This window comes from Silurus meridionalis, chromosome 5 (genome assembly GCF_014805685.1).
Source record: "Silurus meridionalis isolate SWU-2019-XX chromosome 5, ASM1480568v1, whole genome shotgun sequence".
NCBI lineage: Eukaryota > Metazoa > Chordata > Actinopteri > Siluriformes > Siluridae > Silurus > Silurus meridionalis.
Genome location: NC_060888.1, coordinates 14,498,861 through 14,521,884, shown reverse-complemented (window position 1 = coordinate 14,521,884; position 23,024 = coordinate 14,498,861). Strand labels below are relative to the sequence as shown.

At 37.3% G+C, this 23,024-nt stretch overlaps 3 protein-coding genes across 8 annotated transcripts; 1 reads left to right on the top strand and 2 right to left on the bottom strand.

The window, feature by feature from the left end:
• Positions 1–386: 386 nt before the first annotated feature.
• pdzd11 (PDZ domain containing 11) lies at positions 387–9,115 on the top strand. Of its 2 annotated transcripts, XR_006925787.1 has the most exons (7): positions 387–515; positions 982–1,080; positions 1,200–1,340; positions 2,057–2,155; positions 3,800–3,860; positions 4,311–4,471; positions 8,798–9,115. XR_006925787.1 is itself a non-coding variant. In XM_046848921.1 (6 exons), exons 2-6 carry the CDS (start codon positions 988–990, stop codon positions 4,343–4,345), a joined length of 429 nt encoding a protein of 142 aa, XP_046704877.1. In that variant the 5' UTR covers positions 387–515; positions 982–987; the 3' UTR covers positions 4,346–5,280. The 2 variants fall into 2 exon arrangements, 1 of the variants encoding a protein (XP_046704877.1); XM_046848921.1 differs by lacking the exon at positions 8,798–9,115 and having other exon boundaries at positions 4,311–5,280.
• Positions 9,116–9,358: 243 nt separating this feature from the next.
• stard14 (START domain containing 14) lies at positions 9,359–13,821 on the bottom strand. The gene is made up of 6 exons (XM_046848915.1): positions 13,022–13,821; positions 12,226–12,373; positions 11,604–11,707; positions 11,305–11,422; positions 10,730–10,782; positions 9,359–9,978 (listed from the first exon to the last, which is right to left on the bottom strand). The coding sequence occupies exons 1-6, from the start codon at positions 13,208–13,210 to the stop codon at positions 9,772–9,774; spliced, it is 819 nt and encodes a 272-aa protein (XP_046704871.1). The 5' UTR covers positions 13,211–13,821; the 3' UTR covers positions 9,359–9,771.
• Positions 13,822–14,274: 453 nt separating this feature from the next.
• On the bottom strand, positions 14,275–21,895 carry rab41 (RAB41, member RAS oncogene family). 5 transcript variants are annotated; one of them, XR_006925786.1, is made up of 9 exons: positions 21,715–21,895; positions 20,575–20,633; positions 20,070–20,123; positions 18,881–18,986; positions 18,446–18,557; positions 17,952–18,045; positions 17,493–17,586; positions 16,538–16,604; positions 16,176–16,249 (listed from the first exon to the last, which is right to left on the bottom strand). XR_006925786.1 is itself a non-coding variant. In XM_046848919.1 (8 exons), exons 1-8 carry the CDS (start codon positions 21,791–21,793, stop codon positions 16,185–16,187), a joined length of 636 nt encoding a protein of 211 aa, XP_046704875.1. In that variant the 5' UTR covers positions 21,794–21,893; the 3' UTR covers positions 14,275–16,184. The 5 variants fall into 5 exon arrangements, 4 of the variants coding, with proteins under 4 accessions (XP_046704875.1, XP_046704874.1, XP_046704872.1 ...); XM_046848919.1 differs by lacking the exons at positions 17,952–18,045; positions 18,881–18,986 and adding an exon at positions 19,575–19,680 and having other exon boundaries at positions 14,275–16,249; positions 21,715–21,893; XM_046848918.1 differs by lacking the exons at positions 17,493–17,586; positions 18,881–18,986 and adding an exon at positions 19,575–19,680 and having other exon boundaries at positions 14,275–16,249; positions 21,715–21,892.
• Positions 21,896–23,024: the final 1,129 nt, after the last annotated feature.

The window sequence follows — 23,024 nt, the reverse complement described above, 5'->3', positions numbered from 1 at the left end:
TTTGGGTCAGATTTTATCTACCTTGTCTGATATCTGCATTAAACTGAAGAAAAACATATGAACATACATTCTGTGTGCTGTGTGATTCTTCCCTGATCAGAAAAGACACCATCGTAGATCACATGGGAAACCTCTCCAAGAGCTAGGTTTTTGTTCAGGCATGATAAAAATAAACAATATTAATATTATTATTATTATTATTATTATTATTATTAATAATAATATACATATTAATATTATTACTACACATCTCTGGGCCGTGAGAGACTTGGGTGTGGATGGAGGAACCGAACACACAGCAACATCGAAAGCTCGAGCCCTGATATGTCTGGGGAATAGGGATTTAATCTCTAATCCGTTACCACAGTAGGTGGCGGTAATGCTCTACTAACGATGCGAACCGCCAATAACGAAGAAGAACAAGAGCTCACACCCACCGCGTCCATTCTACAACGGAAAGAGCAGCAAAAGAAGAGCGGAAGTAAACGAAGAAGAAGACAGAGGTGCATAATTTGGTGAGTTTGGGACAGAGAAAAAAAAAAAGGACAAAAAACAAGCAATATCGAATTATTGTTGTTTTTAAAGTATGTAAATATCGCACTTTTAATGAAGAACGTTGTGTTTTGTTGAATCTTTTCAGGATTTTTTTGGGGCTAGTTTAGCTAGCAGACTGTGTTATGGAAATCTGATAGTTATTTATATAATATATACCAAAACAAGTTCCTTTCAGTCGTGGAGCGTTAGGTCAGTTAAGAAGACTAACTCATTATATATAATACATTATTATTATATTCTTAATTAAACAGCTGTTGCAGCACTTGTTTCTCAGATGGTGTGGTTATGCAGTTTGTTTGCACCACCATTATTACGTTTTAAACGGTTTTTGTTTTCATGCCTTTTTTCTGATGCCCCATAATATTTCTGCATCATGTGCATGTAAATATTAACCAACTATTAACTAATGCTTTTATATCTTTTAAGCATGCAATGGATCAGAAAATCCCTTACGATGACTATCAACTCCCAGTTGTGTTTCTGCCTTCCTATGAAAATCCTCCTGCATGGATTCCGGCTCAAGATGTAAGAAACTCTTGTAACGTCTCTTGTTTTTACATTTGTAACTACAGTATGAACTGTATCTATGTATTATTGTTCTTTTATTTATTTATAAATCTTCCCTTTGTTTTTTCTCCGGTCAGCGGGTAAATCATCCTGATTATAACAACGAGCTTACCCAGTTCCTGCCACGCAACATCATTTTAAAGAAACCTCCTGGAGCACAATTGGGTTTCAATATCCGAGGTGGAAAAGCTTCGCAGCTTGGTATCTTTATATCGAAGGTGAGTCATAGCTGCTTATGCGTCAGTTTCATCAATCTCTGATGTTCCTTTCTTTTCTTTTCATCTTTGCATTTAAATCAGTGTTTTAAGAAAAAAGTGATAGTGCTATAATTGTGCTTTAATTTCATTTATTGTATAAAATAGCTTTCTGGGAAAATCGGATTGCTCCAGATACACTCCTGCTCAATTTCCATTAAATCAAAATCTTAGACTATAGATTTATGTAAAATAAAAATATCCTGAGAACTACAAACATTAACAATGAAGCACTGATGCACCAATTTTAAAATCCAGATGTAGCTTAAAGCAGGGTCCCCACCACCTGGGCGCACCGCTTATGCTCTGTATTAAGTGACAGAAAAAATAAAGACCTAACTAATTTTTATTAAAACTTAACTGTAATTTCCATTATTTCCATTTTATTTGTGGTCTGCAAGGTGTTTCATAAAAAAACAACATTTTCTTATGCCAATTTCAGACCACAATAACACACTTGAATTCCTTTAATAAATAAACTTTTATGTTTTAATGAACAAGTGCTGATAATCTTGATATAAAAAATAAAACCTCCAAAAGTAATCAGTGAAATAAAATGAGTGAAATAAAGTGAAATAATCAGTGAAATAAAAACCAAATGCACTGCTGTGCATTTGGAAAGACTGGAAAAAAAATGGAAAGACTTTTGTTGAGCAATTCTTCTCTTTTGTTTTTGTCAGGTGGTGCCGGACTCTGATGCACACAGAGCAGGACTCCAGGAAGGAGATCAGGTGTTATCAGTTAATGAAGTGGACTTTCAGGATATAGAACACTCAAAGGTAAATGGTCTCTGAATAGGACTTTTTTAAATGTATTTTCCACCACCATGTGTGATATTTGGTATTATGCATAGGATGTAAGGAATAGTGCACAACATGAATTTTCATATGAGAGCACAGGGTTTTTCTGCTTATACCAAAATGATTTTGCCAGTCCATGTCGTACTATACATTGTAAAAGTTTATATTTAGAATTCATGTTGCTGAAGTCTCTCTTTTGCTCGTCCTCTTTTGCACAAGCTCACAAGGCATGATCAATCATTTTATCTAGAAATCAGGAAAGCTTACCCAAGACATGGAGCGCTTATGACTCATTCCTTTCATGTTAAATAAATGTTTATTTTTTGTTTTTTTAATTCTTCATTTTTCAATGCAGTAACAGTGTAGTAGCCAACCTGTTTTTAAACTTTATTATTAGTGTTACATAATGTGTGGCGTCTATCGTACTGCGTATGAGCTGTTGCTCTTAAAGATGCATGTACTAGTTATTCAGTATGAAAGTTAACATTACAGCCATAAACAACATGGTGTTTTACAAAGACATGCCTTCTGACCAGTCACTTATGCTGTTAAAAACAAAGAATAATACACAACATGAAAGTGATCATCGAAGTGGGCTAAAGTGGGCTGAAATGTGTGTAGTGACTTACACCATGATTCTTTACATATAAGAAAATAAATTGTACATTTGGAAGTTAAATGTCTAATGCTGTTGTAAAATATGATCAGATTCAACAATTTAACAGCTCTGTGTGTTCCATTTCACATATACATCCCCTTTCTTTTTTTTCTTTTTTTTCCTTTGCTCCAAATTCCCACAAATACATATATACATGTGTGGACATTATGTGTAATGATTTAATCACCAATGTTCTACACTACTGAGAAATGCTCCCCTTTTGCCTTAGTGTTTAGGACACCAAAAGTGTATTTGTGGAGATTTGGAGCAAACGCTAAAAGGGGTGGCATATGTAAGATTTTAAGATTTACTTAGTTTAGGTACAATGGGGAAAATAATTATTTTTTTTATCCCCTGTCGATTTCGTGAGTTTACCCCTTACAAAGAAATGAACAGTCTAGAATTGTCATGGTAGGTTTATATTTACAGTGAGTGACAGAATATTTCAGGAAAATCTATATATATATATTTAAAAAAAAGAAACGTTATAAAGTAATTTATTTGATCGAGTGAAATAAGATCTTGCAAATTAGTAGCCCATTCCAGCCTTGTGCAGGTCTATAATCTTGTCCCTGGCATCCTTTGACAGCTCTTTGGTCTTGCCCATGGTGGTGAAGAGGATTGAATGAAAGAGGTTGATTCTGTGACCGGTGCCTTTTATACACATAATCAGCGGATCTTAGGAGTTCTTTCTTAAAGGGACATGACTAATTTGTAATTCATAAGCCTTGCTGGTTGGTAGGGGATCAATTATTTATTTCAGTTGATCAAATTGAAAAAAATGTTGTTATATAGTAATTTATTTGTAATTTTTTTTCCTGGATTTTTTAAATATCCTTTCTCTTTCTGTTAAAACCAACCTACCATAAAAATTCTACTGTTTATTTCTTTGGATCATATAATTATGATCCCCCACTGTAACGTTGCTGTACAATAATTGATAACACCTTATGTTTATGTTTTAGGCTGTGGAGATTTTGAAGACAGCCAGGGAGATAGTGATGAGAGTGCGCTATTTCCCTTATAGTAAGTTCTCTAAGTATTATTCCCTTATTATCCTGGTGATCATGATACTTGTGAAATGAATGTAAAAAATTTTGAGTAAATAGTTTACCATAATTTCGGGACTATTAAGCACACCTAAATATAAGCCGCACCCACTGAATTTTATTTATTATTTTTTTAATTTAATATAATATATTTAATTTAATTTAATATAAAGAGTTTCATTGGTTCACCTTAACCCGTTCAGCAATTCCATTGGTATAATGTTACGGGGCTCGGTTTTTTGGCGGCATGAAGCTTGTGAAACCAGGAAAAAACATAAATTAGTTGCTTCATTGTTTAAGCGACGGGGTTCAAAGCGTGGGAAAAAAGAAGCTGCTTATAGCCCGTAAAATACGTTAAATATGTCTGTCAATAACTCCTTCATCAGTGTTCATCAGGTTCATCAGTTTGCTTGATTTTGTGTGTTAGATTACCAGAGGCAGAAGGAGAGGACTGTACACTAGGTGGCAGAGTCATGCTGAAGGTTGACTAAGTGGCTTACTGAGGTGCTGTGGAACATTCCTTGAACCATCAGCTTCCCAGCTGCTTTTTTGACTAATGCAGCATTCATCATTCATGTGCTATGAGAGGTATGAAAATATTAGAGTGCATATTTCAAGAATTTACCCAATTTACCAAAATTTATGTTTTGCCGACACAGCTCTAAGAAGCTTCATCTAGACACTACCTCACATTTCCTTGTAATACAAATATATGGTTTCTGTTACTGTAAAATACAAGTAAGAAACTATACATGATACAGGAAAGATCAATACCATAAGGATGCACTGGATGTGATTATGGCACTGTCTGAAACAACTACACTATATGACCAAAGGTTTGTGGACACCTGAACATTACACCTGAATATAGGCCTTCCCCACATAAAGCATACTGTTGTTCAGGTGTTCAGTTTACTGTAGCATTAAGATAAATTCATATCCCCTCACTGGATTTCAAGGACATGCAGTAGTCCAAGCGTGTTCCACCATGATAATGTGCATAAGCTGAGGTACATAAAGACATGGCTTCCCACAGTTGATGTGGAAGCACTTGGGTTGGGGTATACAGAATCGTGAACACCTATATGATGAACTTGAACGCAGACTGCACACTAAACCTTCCCGCTTAATCTCAGTGATTTACCCCATTCATTCTATAGATGCTGACACAAATTCAGACATCTGTGCTCCAAAATGTTGGACTCTTTATAACGGTTCATGGTGTTCAAATAAGCTCCATAAGCACATGGTCAGGTGTTCACACACGTTTGGCATTAAAGTGTTGTATTACACGGTTCCCTTTTAAAAGTATTGGAAAGGCAAATCTTTAGTTTTTGCTATGTACTGAGACGTTTGAAATCAGATGATAAATATGTAACAACAGACCAGAATTTTAATATTTTTTTCTTTTGTTCATGATATTTAATTTTGTTATTTATATTGTTAAGTTTATTTTGAAACTCAGCACAGCCTTGTTAAGTTTAACTTCTCTAAGGCCATTAATCAGTCAAAGCTGACATGGGCTGAATTTATGTTAGAAGAGGGAACAGGACTTTCTGTAGAACCAGGGTTGCAAATACCAGGGTTGCAAATACCTGTTCTTTTAAACACGCATTGTTTTCCAATGCCGTCAAGCCCCCCCACTCAAAACATTTTGTCAAACAAGATATACGTCTTTTGGAAATGTACATTCTGGTACAAAGCTATAAAAATATATATATCAAATCTTATGAAACATAGCAATACTTATTAAGGTAATGTAGCGGCACGTTTAAAAACCATGTCGTGTCCAGCAGACATTTGGCAAGCACCTTGGGTAAAAGTTCAATGTGCGGTTGCGTATCTTATAAAAGGAAAATGCCATGACTCAGTCAGTTTCTTTAAGCAGCACCACATCAAGTTGGCCTACATTCTTCTGAAATTAGTTAAAAGCGTCACTGCATTTAAGTCTAACAATAACTTCATAATGTAATAAAAAAAAAAACTTTAATTAGATTTAGAGCAATGTAAAAATTGGTACTAGAAATAACTAATTATATAGATTTAGAAGCACCATTTATAATTACAACTTTTTAACAGCAATTCTGTGTGGTGTTTTACATATAGAACATTCAAATGCTCAAGAAGTACTCGTGATAATGAATCATAATTATTTATATATAGCTACAAATATCTAAATGACTACAGACCATGAAACACTACTGCAGTGTAATAGATGATCAGTGGAAAATCCTCCACAGGCTCAATGGTCAGAGATTCCCAAGTTGAACAGTGTGCCTGCTACAGTTCCCAGAATGAACTATACTGGTTAAAGAGACCAGCAAGATATACTGGTGCTAAAACATTTAGTGATTTAAATTCAATATGGAAAACACTGACCGCTGTATAATTTTTTTTTTTTAATATGATTTTTAATAAGACTCATTTTTATTAAAGTATTAAGTATTATGCTTTTATTTTATTTTATTTTTTGGTAATTGTGTAATGGCTTCCAGAATTATTTAAAGCATAGACAGCAAGCAGCAACTTGTAACAAGGGTCCAGTTACTAAATTAAGTTTTAGTACTGTTAGAGTTTTTCACTGTAGAATTTCTTTTCTTTTCTTTTTTCCTTTTCAGCGCATGTAATTAAACAACCCTGAACGCAAATACAATGTTGTTTGAAGGGCAGGTTTAGCTGAAATTCACACTTAAAACGCCTTCAGTCTTTAGACGAGACATGGAAAAATAAAGCTGTATGCAAAATGAGTAAAGATCATAAAGGCCTGAGTGTAGAGGACTTTGAGATGGACCTCAATAAAGTACTAGATAATTACATACATACACACATACCGTTGAGGCCAAAGGTTAACATTCATTCATGCTTAATATGCGTCAAATGCTTAGGGTAATTTAGTACAAGCTTCTTCGAATAATTGGTGTGACTCACTTGGGTTTGTGGTTGTCCTTGCGCAGACACGCCCACAATTCTTCTGATTATTACAACTTCGGAGGTAATCTTATCACCATTGTCCTACTGATTGTGTTTTGTGCAGCATTTTTTTCCCTAACACAACTCCCCACGCCTCCTCACTTTACAGTTTTATTGTTTTAATTTTTTATTAAAAGCTTTAATTACTTTTTTCCATCCATCCCACTGATCATTATTGCCAAACAGTTGCATTATTGCTCGTTTGAAGAGAGAACACTCCTTCGAAATGCTAGTAAACACTTGCGAACGTTAGTCTGGCTTTTTTTCGGGGCTTGGAGTAAGAGCTGCTGCTTTGTGTAACCGCTTAATAATGTAAGACTTTTTTAATGGTGGATGTACATACTTTGACTTATTCCTTCATAAGTTACTTTTGTTTTAGCGTCTTGTGTCTTCTTCCTAAAACGACGCAGTGTCTGTGTGGTTCCAATAGTTTTCTATTTGCATTCATCTGTTTGTACAGATGCTTGGGCAATTTTTACTTATGAAATTGCTTTTCATAAAAAAAAAACTTTCAGGGGCAAAAATGGCAACAGCTTTGAAAAATATCAAAGCCAAACGTACACTTTTAGCTCTTAGTAATGCTGTTGGCCCATCAGTAACTTCAGACTAAATATTTCGAGACCCCCGCGAGTCCATGAATTTTGGACGCAGCCCCTATGGTACCTTAGTGAATTCATCTAGACATTATGTCACGTTAATACAATGTTTTAATGTTTTTAATGCTTTATGAAATTTGTAAAACGGTTTAAAATGTTATTCCTAACGTTCCTGAACATTCGGTCCCGCTGCGGATTCCCACAAATTTTAAGATAATCCGCAACCTGCTGTTAGTTAGATTCCAAACGAGAACTCACGAGTTCCGGACTGTGAATACTCGGGGGATGACTGCGATGTGACTTTTGATCCAGTTCTCACCTGCCTGAATGAGCCACACCAAAGAGAAAAATGCACAAGGCTTCATTTCAAATGAACTAAACATGCATATGTGAAAGTTTTCTCATTTTCATTTATTTAAATAATAATAGATAAAGTAGTGTATTTATATGCACTTATGGTTGTGTATGTATATGGCAACAATAGGTCTCCAAGAGTCAGGTAATCAGATTTCATACTGTAGAGTCACTACAACAAAAGCTATTCATTTACTTTCAGTAGTGACAAGACCATGCATTTATGGTAGCTGTGCTGCGGTTTTAGTTCCCTGTCATGTTTCAAATGCTTGCTACACTTCACTCCACTCTGAGGGCTTCTGGGCTTGGAGTTTGACACTCCTGAACTATGTGAAAGAGGTTATTATGAGCAGTTTTATGTTTGCTCTATGCTGTTTGTGCTATAGTATGCTTATATTATATATACCGTGTTGCTTCTGCGATAACTGGATGAATGACTGTAGTACATTGAGTGGGTTTATATGCACACGTATATGAATTTTCCTATCGTTTCATGTTTCTTTTTATTACATTATTATTAATTTCCTGCTGACTGACTTTGTACTACTGAAAAATAAAACCAGCTTAAACTAATCAAGGACAACTAACGTATAGCACTGATATCTACTGTAATGTGTAATTCATTCATAAAGCATGGTCAAATCCAGAATGCTTGCCTTTACATTGACTGTAATTGCTTATTGATATTAAAACTGTCCCCCCTTTAACTGCCCCACACTAATCTACATGTAGGATTTAACCGTAAACCCCTTATGCCCTCTTGTTTAGAGTCTGTGGTTTGAGAGAAATAGCATTTCAATTATATGGGACGTGTGTTCACAAGACAGAAGTCTTAGTGTTTCAGAGATTGTGTATGTTCCGAGGTCTTAATAAATAAGTGATTTATTTTAAATATAATTGTAATAATATTTGTAATAAAAAAGAGAACTGGAGAACATTGCCAAAGAGTTTTAATAAATGATTTTTTATTTTTATTTTTTATTTTTTTAAAAAGGCAATGGGGAAAAATCTTCTAACAACATATTCTAAACATCTGTCCCAACTCTTCTCCCACTTGTCATCATTTGTCATCATTTGTCTGGTAAGGAAGACAAAACAATAGTTGGGGACATCAGTGTTTAAACATTATAAAATATTGCTTTGTTCTTTTGCATTTCTGTAAATCAGTGTTGTCTGTCGTACCTTCACCTCATGCTACATGCAAAAAATATATATTCAACTCATCAGCTATTTCCCAGCCCTTTGATGAGTAATGCAAGTTATTTGTCCAAAATATTTGTGTAATTTACCAATAAATAACCCTGGCATAATACAAATGAGTCATATTTTGACAGCTATACAATCATAGTAAACATGAATTACTAAACTTCCCGCTAGAGTCACGTGCACTCGCGTTCGGACGCACTCTCCAGACAAGCTGTACAAACAAATGTACAAACAAATGAGGAGGCCTCTCTAACTCCCTTCATCAGTCCTCGTAACCTTCTCACTACTCTGCAGTGGTTTTTACTACATGAGAAATGTAGTAAACTACTAAAGAGAAATAAATAAAAACTTCATAACACTTAATTTAATTACACCAAATTATTTACAGAAAAAGTTCATTCACTTGCCTTCATTTGTAATAATGTTAAATTAAACGATGAACGTTGCCAAAAATATATTAGCTTGGCTTTTCTGTCTCCCACCAATAAACAAAGACAATTTACAGCTTTTTATCATCAGATTAGTCCAGGTTTATAAACCATGGACCGCCTTCACATGATCCTGCAATTCTTTTGCATTATGTAAAAATGTGGTACGCACTGCTTAATGCTGTGCCACAGATTTAGACCACAGTGCCTATAAAACACTTCTGATCTTAAAAAATAAAAAATAAAAAACTTGGGAACACGTATTTATGTACAGCATCAACTACATAAAAGAAAATGGAGGTTTAAAAAGTCCTTCATCAACTTTTACTGTCCTTCAACTGCTATCCTCGCTGTCCACCGCATCACACGTCAAGGTCTCGTCCACATTCTCCAGAGAGTCTGCACGCTGGATCCTCAGCTCACTTGGGTCCATCATTGGAAGTTCACTCTGAATAGGGTAGAGCCATGGCTTATATTCTGGAGAGTTCTGGGCCTTCCAGGCAGGGTAGTTTTGTCCCGCCTTATACACACTTTTCATAATCTGCGGAATGACGGAGGAAGGGAGGGACTGAGAATCGAGTATCAGCACATACAACAATGGACAGTAGTTCTTTCTGTTTACTTACAAGGTTGAGTAAGAGCTATGACTTTGGAATCCTACTTTTCAGGCCTTGCCTCGACGCATGCAGACTGAACTGAATTTGTTTCTTTAGTATCATTTAAGTTCAGGTTGAATAACAATTTCGTTGACCTTGAACTGTATTTTAATTCTTATTGAATATAAAGCATGATAAGAGGTTACGGTGCAATCAAAAACATTTTCGGTGCGATTAGTCAAGAACAAAATGCACACTTTGAATAGTTTTGGTGGCAGTGGCAGTGCAATCATCTTAAAAAAACCAGAACAGCCGGTTCAGCTTGATTCTACGCAAGTTTTAAACACACTGTGCAGGAACTTGATATGGGTCTCTATGGATACATCAGGTGGAATTTCTGGTTTCTATGGAATTTCTGCACATGTTCAAGTAACTCCCACGTAAATCGCTACAGATTATGGCATGCTTGCGCTCAGACCCGTCACTAGTCATGCTGACATGCAATTGAGTTAAACTCTTGACTCGAATCAAAGATCAGACTAATTATGATCTAAACACACAATGGCAATCTTTTTTCTACACCATTCTTTTTGACAAGGCAAGACCTGATAGCAGCTGTGCCTGACTGCGGAATGAAACATCACATCACAACCTTTAGAATCTTCAAACCGGGCTGAAACAAATGTATGTACTTACTCTGGGTGCTAGGACCTGAGTTGCCTTGTTTACTGCCCATTTAGGAAGAGAACCTATTGGAAGAGATAATCGGTTAGACACGTGGACAAGACTAGTGGGTGAAAGAGTACAAACACTTCATATATGATCAATGTAAAAAATAAATACCATGGTTTCAGATATTTAAACTAAATATAAATGTCGCATAATGCAGTAGCAGCAGCAAAATATTCAGTCATTCGGTTTGTGGAGGTGCTAAGATTATTGTACACAGCAACACACTGCATAATCTTGTGTTCGTCGTGAACGGTTTGTCAAAGACAACTTTCGCTCGGTTTTTGATCAAATTCTGCCTCGTTTAAAAAAATATATTAATTCTGAATGATCTTTACACCACTACACAGTGCACATTATAATGGCAATTCTAAATACACATAATTTACTTATATTTAGATTTTTGTTCCATAATTCTTACACTATGCAAATTGCTTTGAGGCAATGTCCATTGTGAAAAGCGCCATAGAAATAAACTGAACTGAACTATGTTCTGGAGACCGCGATGAGCCGTTTGGACAGAACTAATGAACACATCTTACCTTTAGGATCTGCTTGTGAGAGGTAAATGAAGGTGCAGCTGTTAGCTCCTGTTGGTATCACCAGGTAACCAGTCAGAATGGAGACGGCTCTCACTAAGTCTTTACGTGGAGGGTATTTCTGTAATAAAGAAGAAACAACATGATCCACACATCTGGAAAAAACTAGTTAATTATACAGATTACAAATACTGTCCAGCTCAAGTGTTTATTTCAAAGAAATGCACCAGTATAATGCAAACATGAGATCTTGTAGGATACACAGAGAGAATGGATACTTCTCTATACAATAGCCAACATACCGGATGCTTGACTGAGTAGTTGACAATTATGTATTCATCTTCAGAACTGTGCCAAGAGCGAATGGTGATGACATCACGGTTTTTCAGTGGTTTAGGACAGAGCCCTGTGAATAGAATGCAATTTTAAAAAAAATGTATATGTACACGTATGAACATTCTTAAGTATATGTAAAATGTATAGAGACACTAAAATACTGTATACATGCTCGATTGCGCTATATTTTACAATGCATGCCCTTAATCTGAATACACACATATTTCAATATTTAATTTACAGCTTTAAAATCCTCCACTTGTGAATGTTTTGACTCCCATAAAGCACAGAAATGAATATCTTATTGCATTAACAAACTTGGTGATTATATTCAGTGGTAATGCACATTTAGAAATAGTCAAAAACTCTTTTAGAGGTAATGTATTATTTGAGACTTCTGGCTTATATAAGCTGCTGTGCAATGGCCAAGCCCAGGTCTCTCATTACATCATTTGCAAGCCTAAAAAGTCATTAAAAGAAGTAACAGTTGAAGGTGTGTGATCATGAGCGGGATAAAGTGATTTTAAGGACCTGAGTGATCTCAGCATATAAAAAAAGAAATCGTATGTTCTATATGATAGGACTCACATGAATAGTAGCCCACATCAGCATTGGGAGCGAGGCGGGCTATTTCAAAGCTCTCAAGCATTGCAGGATCCCATGTTTTTCGATAGACGTTGTCATGAAGCACATCATACATTGTAGCCGCAGACACATCATTTATGGCAATTTTACACTGTGGAAAACAAATAATATTGAATATATTATGTCCATTTATACAACACACACACACATATCTGAACACAAGTATGAGTTATGCCACGATCCAGTCCAGGGTTGATCCAGTCTAGGGTTGGGCCACACAGTGTGATTAAAGGCACAGGGTGGTGGATGTAAGATGGATATATTGAGTACATGTTATAGTGAGCGATAGAGAAATAAGGCACGAACACTGAGATATAAAATAGGAGGTATGTATTGGAATATAGGCTTGAAAGTACACTGGGGTCAGCTTCATAGTGGCCAAAGTAACAAACAAAAACTATACAAAAACTACGTTACCTAGAAAATTAATTAAGAAAAAAAATACAGACTTCCCTGAACTTAAAATAAGTGGCGACAACATGTAAAAGTAAACGCAAACCTTCTACAAAGGAGTTATTTTCATACACTATTATATAAAATCACATTCAGGGCAACAGGTGTAGTTTGTAGACTGTGACGTTGCAGATTTAAGGAGGCAGAATTCTATTATTTAAGGGGGTATTACGTATTCCGACGTTTGTTGTATATGACAAGACTTCATGAATAAGTCTGATATCGGAGATATGATTAACCTGGAATCTTCTCACCCTGAAGGATCTACGCAAAAGCCACTACTCACCTTGACCTTGTGCACTTTGGAGTAGTTGTTTTTGTTTATTTGGGGCGAGCTGTTTAAAGTGGGCATCTCGACCCACACCTCCATCTCGTTCTTACTGTACTTGTTCACCCAGTTCTCCGTCGCCAAACACTGTCTCCTGAAGTCAGTGAAAAGAGCCTCACCGGGGATAATTTCTGATCCTCGAGACATGACTAAAGGGGACTTGAAATATCCAAGAGTCCTCTTTTAGACACAATTAAGGCAAGGGGAAGAAAAAAAACCACTTGACCCGTGTGTGACTCTCCCGCTCTGCGACTCTTGAGTTCGGTCTCCAGTTCCACTCCGTGATTTAAGCAGCGGGACAACAAAATCTTCTTCTCACTACTTCCGGAGTTTTTCCAGGTGTCCAGTTGTAGCCGCAGCACACGCACCTACATACCCGGTAACACCTGACTGAAGCCTGTGTAACACTTCCTCACCGCCTAGAGCTTCACTGTGAGGTTTGTGATGTGCTCCGTCGCTTTTTATACCTAAGACCGGGTCTCATCTCACTTCCTCCCCGCTTCAGGCGTGTCTGTTGAGTTTTAGTGGTTGGCTGACAGTGGGTGTAGCGATACTCGGGTCCATCCAACACACGTGTTTACGGGCCGGAAATGAAGGCAATAATGTGAGACTTGACGGAGCTGTGATCGGCTCTATTCAGTAACCGAAACCGGTTTGAGGGAGAAGATAGCTGTGTTAATAAGGCTATGTAATGGCTCAATTACAACTCATCAGGACTCGTTACCCAACACTTCAAGTTTCATTAAATTTACTTAAACGACTTTCATACGGATTATCCAGCTCATTCCACTGATTCTGAACTTAGTAGACTTGTTCACCTGATGCACTAATATTTCCCCAGTTCCTCATTCTGTTTCTAAACACACACCGCTCCCCAAGTGTTCTTGCATCAGAGACCACGTTCACGCAAGAAAATGTTTCCCCAATCGGGCAATAATGTGCATATTGTATTACTGTTATACATGTGGTTTAATTATTCATTGAATGACATATAATGAAAATATAACTCGCCATAATGTGGAATTAGTACGAGCTTAATTTATAGATGCTTAGCTGACTCAACCATGCATCTATAATATCACATTTAACCACACAGACTCAATCAAAAGGCTTTTATTCTCTGTTCGACCCGGTGGTTTGGGGAACCCCTGCAGCACACACACCTGAAAATCGAGTTGCATGCAAATTTATGAAAATATTCTCAAACAAAATTAACGCTTGGTGAAATATCTTTATTTCATGTGATACACTTCAGTGTTTCTTTAACTTTTTTTTGTTTGTTTTTTAACAGCAGATAATGCATTTTTCCCACATACATTTTTGCTAAACACTAGTAAGACAGCATATTTCAAATAGACAAACACACTTCAGAATAGCACACAGCGGAGTATTCAATCAGTGACAATAAGTGTACAGCTGTTCAGGAGAGAGATGTTTCTTGTAATTAAATACTTCTATATCGAAACAATGTTAAATGCGAAGATTTGAAAACAAGCTGTGTAGTGGCGCCGTCAAAGAATGTACATTGAAGTGCATGTACACAACTATAGATCCGGTCTGGCCAGATCCTCAAAACTACACACTGAGCATACAACCGAGAGAAAATGAGCATGAGGAGAAAAAGAATTACACAACCAGGTCTCTGTGATACAGTAGCCAAAGCAGAAATGCAAGCCATAAATTAACTGACTTTCCCAAGTGTTTAATAAGTGCCATTCAGGCCAAGCACACATCACATGTTCTTTTCTTAGTGAGATAAATAAATTAACGTATAAAAACCACCAGTCTTAAAACGAGCATTAACAACACATGGTTCAACTCTTCAAGACGTTTAGAAACACTAAGCATTAAGCTGTGCATAAGGGGAAAAAGCTCCATATACTCAACAGAAACCTCCGCAGCTTTATGCAAATCAGCAGGCCTCTCGAAACCACAACGTTGTGATTTGGTGCTTGTTTTTTTTTTTTTTTTTTTTTTAACAGTGTAAAGCACCCTTTAGATAGCATGCTGGTCCTGCTATGGTTTACTGAACACAAGGCAAATATCGAGCGCAGTGAGAACAGACACCAGATGCAGCTGCTGAAATCTGGTACACCCACTAATGTGTAATTCGTTCCCTTGCTTCCAAGAAACCATCCAGGTATTAAAAAAAATTAATTAATTATAGTTAACGAGGTTCTTATGATTACAGGTTATGGGTAGTTATAATAACGTTTAAAAAAACAACAAAAAAACACGTATCTTGAACGACTTCTGAATGTATATCCACAGCTTTTCACCCTCGACTAGGTGCAGTGAAATTCCATGCAATTTACCAATGAAGTGTATAAAAGGGTGGAAATGATTGAAACTGAACAGATGTCTAAAATTATCCTATTTATAGCAAGTCTTCTTTGGCCAAAACCTATAGCTGAAATAAAAGTCTCTAACTGTACTGATCTCCAACACCAAATTCATTAACATTCAATTACAACTTGTTTAGGGCTTTATTTTGTGTCATTTTACATATTGTGAGACTTTTTAGCCTCACAATCATCTAGAGCGAGAAGAGGTCCCTCGAGATCCAAGTCAGAACTGGCCTTTCAGCTGTCATATGAAAAATTGTCAAAACTATGATTTGTAAAAAAAAAAAAAAACCAACAACACAATAACACGTTTACAGTTCATCAATAGACAATGCTATTTAGTATGCCATTGCCTTTCTGTTCACTTAAATAAAATAGCAAGGCGTTAAGAGATGAGGATCTTGGTCCAACATAAGTAAGTTAAGTATTCTGAAACAAATTGATAATGATGAGCGTGATGGCACTGATGCTCAAAAGAAAGTGCAAGAGCAATTGAGCCTTGTCAGTCTGCAATCATACACAATGCCATGCAGTCAGGATAGATATGAATCCAATGAGGGTATAACCTATGCTTAAATTTCTTTACTGTTTTTCCTTTAACATATATATTTTTCGATAATCTGTTTTAATACAGAGTAATAGCACATCCACACGGTTACTCCGAAAAGTCACTGAGTCAAAGGGGAAATAAAAGGCTCTGACTAATGGCACAGGGCCACTGTGAGACAAGCTGTTGGTGGGGAGGAGGCCGAGCTGGTGCGAGTCTGGAGCGGTTACTAGCATGAGCAGCTGCTCTCAGTCACCGGCAGTTCTGGAGATTTCTCCAGTTTGATATCAATCACTGAGAGAACGCTGTCAAGGATGGACACATATCATACAGATTCATACACACAGCTTTTTCCTAAAAACCTAAATGAAATATGAACACAACATACTGACTAAGACTAACAGTCAGTAGTTTTGAGCAAACATATCTTGAAATCAGAAATGCTGAAACTAAAGTCTGATGTTTCAAATGTTTGCTAATACCTTTTATGAGATTCTCGAAAATGAAAGGTTTTAGTACAATATGAACCCGAATAATACAAAGGAGATGCGGAACACACACAATATGCCTTTTGAAGGATACTGTCTTCCTTGCTTTTCTCTGGTGCACTATCCATCCCAGGCAAGGCCGCGGCAACACGTCTAAAAAGCTGTACAGGGTGCGAAATTCACCATTTTAGAATACAAAGTTATAAAAGAAAAGGATCGACAGATTTTATATACACATCACCGCACTGGGGGATTATCTGTTATTAATGAAACTTGCAATACAGTATACATTAAACACCAAATTATTTTCCACAGGGAGTCAGAAAAAAAAATCCTCAGTATCTTAATGAAAAGAGCAGCACTATCAATGGTGCACTAGTTGAGGTGGCATCAGGACTAAAGCTAAAGAAATCATTTTCAACCAAATAAAACAATATAATATAATTTAGAGTGTTTTGATTGTTATTTATGTTTCATTCACTGTTATAAATAATCAGAATATAAATTATTATAAACATGTATGATCAGTGATTGGTAAAATTTGTACTCCAAAATCCTGTTAATATGTTCACTAATACGTGTGAATTTCACCAGGGCCCTTTTCTGATAGATAGATGGATAGATGGATAGATTTTCTTAATTATTACACATATATAACCAGTGAAATATGAATGAAGGCATATCTCATAGGTTTTAATGATGATAATGGCTGCATGATCTAAAGGTTCTGATTAATAAGGAATGTGTAGAGTTTTATAAGGGAAATCAAGTCATCCAAATGACAGCATGATGCACTAACATGCAGAAAACCCTCAAGGCAAGCAAACAAACCAAAGCCTACAAGCCAGAGCAAAGCAGACACAGCTGTAGTCCTCAGCATAGTCTTTTTGCATATGAACTGTGGAGAAAGTGTCTTAAAGCAATGGGTGAGGCAGAAAAGGACAGCAAAACAAAAGCGAGTGAAAGGTAGTAGTAGAAAAGGGTTGGCTGGAGGGGGAGGGGTGGGGTGGGGGTTTGACTGGGCTGTTCTCATTCCGTCAAGTCTATACCTGTTTGACATTGTAGCCAGTTTTTGCACTGGTTTCAATGAACATGACATTCAGTTCCTTAGCCCTCTGCTCGCCCTCCTCCGTGGTGATCTGTCTGCTCAGGTCCGAGCAGGGAGGGTGGAACAAACAGAAAAGGGGAAGATGCCAACAACAACAAGGAGGAGAAAAGAGAAAAGAAAAACTCAACTTTAGATTAGTAAGAGGAAAAAAGAAAAGATTAGTTTTCCTATAATATGCTCTTTTTTTTTTAAAGCTGAGAATAAAGAGACACGGCAGTGCGGCCAAGAAACATCATCAAAAAGGGTCAATAAAGTAGAACGATGATTAGAACATTCATACAGAAAAGAAAAAAAAAACATTACTGAAGTGTGATCAAATCCACATCAGAAATTAAGATCTTAATGGGAAGGTGACAGACATGATCAGCTCCTGTCTACACACCTGTGCTGTAAGACCCACCTGCTTGACGTTATAACCAGCCTTGGCGCTGGTCTCTATGTACATCACATTGAGCTCCCGTGCTTTTTTCTCTGCAGCTTCTACTGAAACTTGTCTGCCATTGTCCAGTGTAAAGGGAGTGGGTGAGGAAATGGTTCAAATCAGAATGGAGAATGGAAAGACAAAAATTGATAAAAAATAATAATAATAAAGGAATCAAAATAAATCAAATCAAAATTTAATATTTTTTTAAAAAGTTAATAACGATAAAAAAAAGAAAAAAAGATTAACATGACTTCAAAGTTGGTGATAAAAAGGAGCCGCATCCAAATCATAAAGAACAAAAGGAGCAAATAAAATGAAATGAGACACTAAATACACGTAGCAACTTGAAAAGGAAAGAATTGTTTGTAGCTGGAGGCTGCGAGAGAACTTTCTCAAGTGTGAAAACATCTCTTTAGAAAACATTACGTGTGTTTGAAGAGGTTTTTGATCATTTTTGATCAATGCTTTACCTTTTATCTGCCAAGTCTGTTTTGTTTCCGACCAGCATGATAATTACATCACTTCCTCTCTCTGTTCTGACATCATCTATCCATTTTGAAGTTTGCTGGAAAGAGTTGAGATCTAAAAGAGAGAAACAATCATTTCAGCTCAGCTGTGGTAAATGTGTCATTTATTTTGGCTTTGATTAATCACTGCATAAAGAGATGAAAGCAAGCACTCCGAGGAAACGGAAAAGTGTAGACTATTAGTGTAAAGTTTGGGCAATCAGTGAACAGCAGTTTAGATGAAGCATGATATCCTGACAAGCTGAAAACTCAATCTGTGGCCGAGTTAGTCGATTACATGTGCTTTTACAGTGTCACTATCATGTATTATTAATACCACACTAATTCTGACACTAGTGATCCATGGCTCTGCTGAGCAAACGAGTGGCTCTGACTCACTGGTGATGTCATAAACCACTACAGCGATAGTGGAGTCACGGATGTAGCTGGGGATGAGGCTACGAAAGCGCTCCTGCCCTGCAGTGTCCCACAGCTGCAGCCGAACCTGAGGACCCAGTCAGCAGCATGCAACAGAGAAATAGTAGCAGCGAAATAAATGAGATTCAGTGAACAGAACAGATTGGAAGAAAGCTTGATTAAAAAGAGGGTGGAAAAAAAATGTGAAATTCTTTATAATTGAGACAGACGCACAGTTCTTGGACTCTTGAAGATTTCAAGATGTTAGGAGGAATCATTTCATGCAAACAAGCAGTTATGATTTCAGTGATGAATTTCTTCATTCGAGCTCCTGACAAGGCGATTAGAAACGACACTCTGTGCTCAAGTAATGCTGGACACTCTGCTCTGTCATGCATGAAAACGTCTGGTTGTGTTAGCTTTTGGCTGTGAAATGCACTTAAACGAACCCCCCCAACCCTAAACTCTTAGATAAATTTTTTTTTTCTATTGGCTACTTTGTTAAACACTGAATTCAATTAGTTTACAATCAGCTTGAATTAAATATCCAATTCATCCAGACATTCCGAGTGGTCCAACATACTCCGTGGTACGCGAGTGCCATTGACCCCAAATCTGCTCCACCATGTGCTGCACGGCATCATGATGGGGTGAAGCAGGAGCCCCAGCTACCTACTTGCTATATCATAGACCACCACAGCGGCTGCTGAGTCACGAATGTAGCTGGGGATGAGGCTACGGAAGCGCTCCTGCCCTGCCGTGTCCCACAACTGTAGCCGAATCTATCAGCATCCGTGCGACACGAGTCACAAGAACCCCATTGGGCAAAGGGGCCATGAGTGGACAAAGACACAACCAAACCAAAATGAAAGACTAAAACAAAATGGCATAACACAACGGCTGTAATAAGGTGTGCACTAAAACAAATGAAAACACAAATGCTGTGGCGTTGTACAGAATTCAATAAATAGATTTTAGAGTCGGATGGACATGAAAAAGCATGCTATTTACAAAACACAAACATTACAAAGGGCAGTCTTTTGGAAAAACAAAAACAATTTATAATAATAAATCAGTGTTGATTTCAGCAGAGGTCCCCAAAATCAACATCTGTCTCATACAAAATACACAGTTTACATGCTGACAGTTACGAACAATAAAATCGGCTTACCGTGCGATCTTCTAGGTACATGGTTTTTGATAGAAAGTCAATGCCAATTGTTGCCTAAAGGAAAAAAACAATTATGGATGAGCATGGTAAGATTATATCTACATGTGCTCTGTAATACTGCACCACTGATTTACACAAAATGCATTGTACTCTCCTCATCCAAACACCGTTACTACAAACTACCCAAGAAATTAAGTGTGATACACACAGCTATGATTGACATCTTTTAGAAAGGTGAGGGGGGCATTTATCCTTTATCTTAGTCATAGTCAGGAAATCATTCACCACATGAAAAAAATGTCAGAAGGAACAAACTCTCGACATGAGATTATGCAGGAATGTATATCGATCACAGCAACATCGTATAATCGGTGCATGACTACTCATTTGTATCAGTTTATTTCAATATTTTTTTATAACCCTCGAATAAAATCCAGATGAATAAGAAATCTGATGATGCTGCTGTTTCTGGATGTACGCTGACTGAGGTGGTGTTCTGTAGTACCTGGTAGGTGTTATCAAAGCTGTCATACATAAACCTGGTGATCAGAGACGTCTTCCCAACTGCAAGAAACAAGCACAAAAAAAATGTATTTCGAATTGTATGAAATGTAATTTGTAAATCCGTCAACGCCAAAGCATGAAGGCAGTGATCAGGGGAACATTGTGTGTACTTCAGTCGCTGAGTTGGCAACATGGGTGGTGTCAGCTCTTAGCTTCAGATCCTTTCAATACAGAAAAAAACCAGGAGCCATGCTAGCTGCGTGAAACCGATTTAAATCCTGCTTCGAAATCACGAAAGCAAAATGGAGATTGGGTGTATTGGGAAATGAATCACCCATCGGACACATCGATGATTAAACCTGATGAGCGAATCCTAAGCGGTGATAGAAAATGTTAGATCACCTGTAGCCAGCTAGCTTGAATTAAAACCGCCAGCATATAAGCAACTAACATTTAGATGTTAATCTTCTTACAATACATTTTCAGCACGGATATGACAATTTCACATCCGAATTAGACCGAAATTCGGCCAGCTACATCGTGTTCCCGGTCATTGATATGTTAGCTAACCTAGCTAACTAGCGTTAGCTACCTGCGTTGTCTGGACACGAAGCAGGCTAGCGACTGCGTTTAGCTAACTAGCCGTTTCTGTTAGCTCAAAGAATAAGACCTGTAATCGAAAGAAATGTAACAGAGAATAATGATATCTCTTAAACCAACGTATAAACGATATAACGTGGTTTAAATATCTACGTAAAGAACGTAGTAAAACGTAAAGGAGGCGAGATTATGTGGGCAGGGTGGAAGCTAATCCAAATCAAACCCAAGCAATGATTAGAATAGCTGAATGTAGAGTTCAGTGCAATTAATTATACATTATAACGGAAGATTATTATAGTTCATGGTGGGTAATTATTATCTATAATCACTCACGGTGTGTGTAACTGTCATCTCCAAAGGGGAAATATTTTTGTATTTTCAGGAGAAAGGCCTCCAGTATGCTAACTGGCTAATGGAGCCCCGGCTGTCAGCTGGAGGAGCATCCTCTCACTCGGCCTGTCTAATCAGCGCTGTCACTGCAGCTCATCCCCAATATTAATACATTTTTTTAAATATAGATTTGGTCTCAGAGGCCACTCACCGCTCTGCTCGCCCAAAAAGACGAGCTTGAACTTTCGCAGAGGATTGCCGAACTCGCCGCCGCCGGTGGTAGTAGACATATTTATCAACCTAAACAGACAGCGACTATATGCAAGACGTAATTCAGTGTGCAGGCGAAGGACACTCACTGTACACTCCAGCAGCAGGAGCCTGTTCGCCAGCTGATGGGTGTTTTTTTTGTGCTTTAGCACCGCGTAGTGACCAGTGATGGAATTACATGTGCTTTTTCAGTGTGTCGATTGCATAAACTGCTCCTTGTGTTTCATAAGATTGAAATGGACACCTATAAGGAAGCCGAAATATATATAATCTAGACAAAGGTTTGTAGATACCTGACCATCGCATCGATCTTTTGCCATATAGGCAGAAGCACTTAGTTGCACCCAAACCTGTTTCAGGATGTCAGAACCCCTGAGCACAAAGCAAGCTCCATGAAGATGTGATTTGTCAGATTTGGAGAGAGGGATCTCCTGTAACCTGACCACTGAACACAAATGAGATGAACTGGAAAGCTGTCTGCACAGCTGGTCACCTCAATAACACTTGTGGATGAATGAGCAAATCTTGTTCTCATGTAAAATCCTCTCCAAAATCTAATGCAAAGCCCTCCCAGAAGAGTGGAAGAGATTTATAACAGGAAAATTGGAACTCAGTTCAGAATGGGATGCTCAACAAGCACAAATAGTTAGTTGTGATGGTCAGGTGTCTACATATTACATTTTTCTCTATACAGTGTTTATTAGGTACACATACACTGCAACGCTTGTAGTAACGCTTGTTGTATACCATGTTGGTATACAGTTGCTAATTGTAGTGTGTAGGCTGCTTTGTACAATTTATCAATCTTATCTCCTGCATTTATCAGTGCACTCATTCCCAACCCTGGTCTGGACCTGGGAATCCCACCTGTGCTGAAAATATGAGTGCTTTGCATGCTCGAACACTATTCTGTTTCTGAAGAAGTGTCGTTAATTAATTAATAGTGCATCTTTTTCCATGAAAAATTTTGTGTTACATTAATCTGTTAATGCTCTAGATTTGTATTATTGTTAACTCAGCAGTGACACTGTTTTCACACAAAAAAAGGGAAAAAAAAAGTGCAGCCCTTTTGTATTGATGCATTTGTGTCAACAATTAACTTATCACTAACAAATAACTCTAAATGAGGCAGGCCATCGTAGCTGAACTCATTTGTTCATTTATTTACTACAAGAAAGTCATTTTTATGATGTTTTGTTCCTCTCTGCATTTTTATCGTGTGCTGTTAGGCTCACTATATCAAACAATCAG

Bases quoted from the DNA above. Each gene is read 5' to 3' on its own strand.
- pdzd11 (XM_046848921.1), top strand. From the start codon at position 988: ATGGATCAGAAAATCCCTTACGATGACTATCAACTCCCAGTTGTGTTT. The intron at 2,156-3,799 runs GTAAATGGTCTC...TTTATGTTTTAG, and splicing joins AGGATATAGAACACTCAAAG to GCTGTGGAGATTTTGAAGAC. The intron at 3,861-4,310 runs GTAAGTTCTCTA...TTTGTGTGTTAG, and splicing joins AGTGCGCTATTTCCCTTATA to ATTACCAGAGGCAGAAGGAG.
- rab41 (XM_046848919.1), bottom strand. From the start codon at position 21,793: ATGTCTACTACCACCGGCGGCGGCGAGTTCGGCAATCCTCTGCGAAAG. The intron at 18,558-19,574 runs GTAGGTAGCTGG...TCTCTCTTTTAG, and splicing joins GGTGGTCTATGATATAGCAA to ATCTCAACTCTTTCCAGCAA. The intron at 16,605-17,492 runs GTATAGACTTGA...CACCCTGTACAG, and splicing joins CTGGCTACAATGTCAAACAG to CTTTTTAGACGTGTTGCCGC.
- stard14 (XM_046848915.1), bottom strand. From the start codon at position 13,210: ATGTCTCGAGGATCAGAAATTATCCCCGGTGAGGCTCTTTTCACTGAC. The intron at 11,423-11,603 runs GTATGTTGGCTA...TCTTTATTACAG, and splicing joins ACTACTCAGTCAAGCATCCG to AAATACCCTCCACGTAAAGA. The intron at 9,979-10,729 runs GTAAGTACATAC...GTCATTCCGCAG, and splicing joins CTCAGGTCCTAGCACCCAGA to ATTATGAAAAGTGTGTATAA.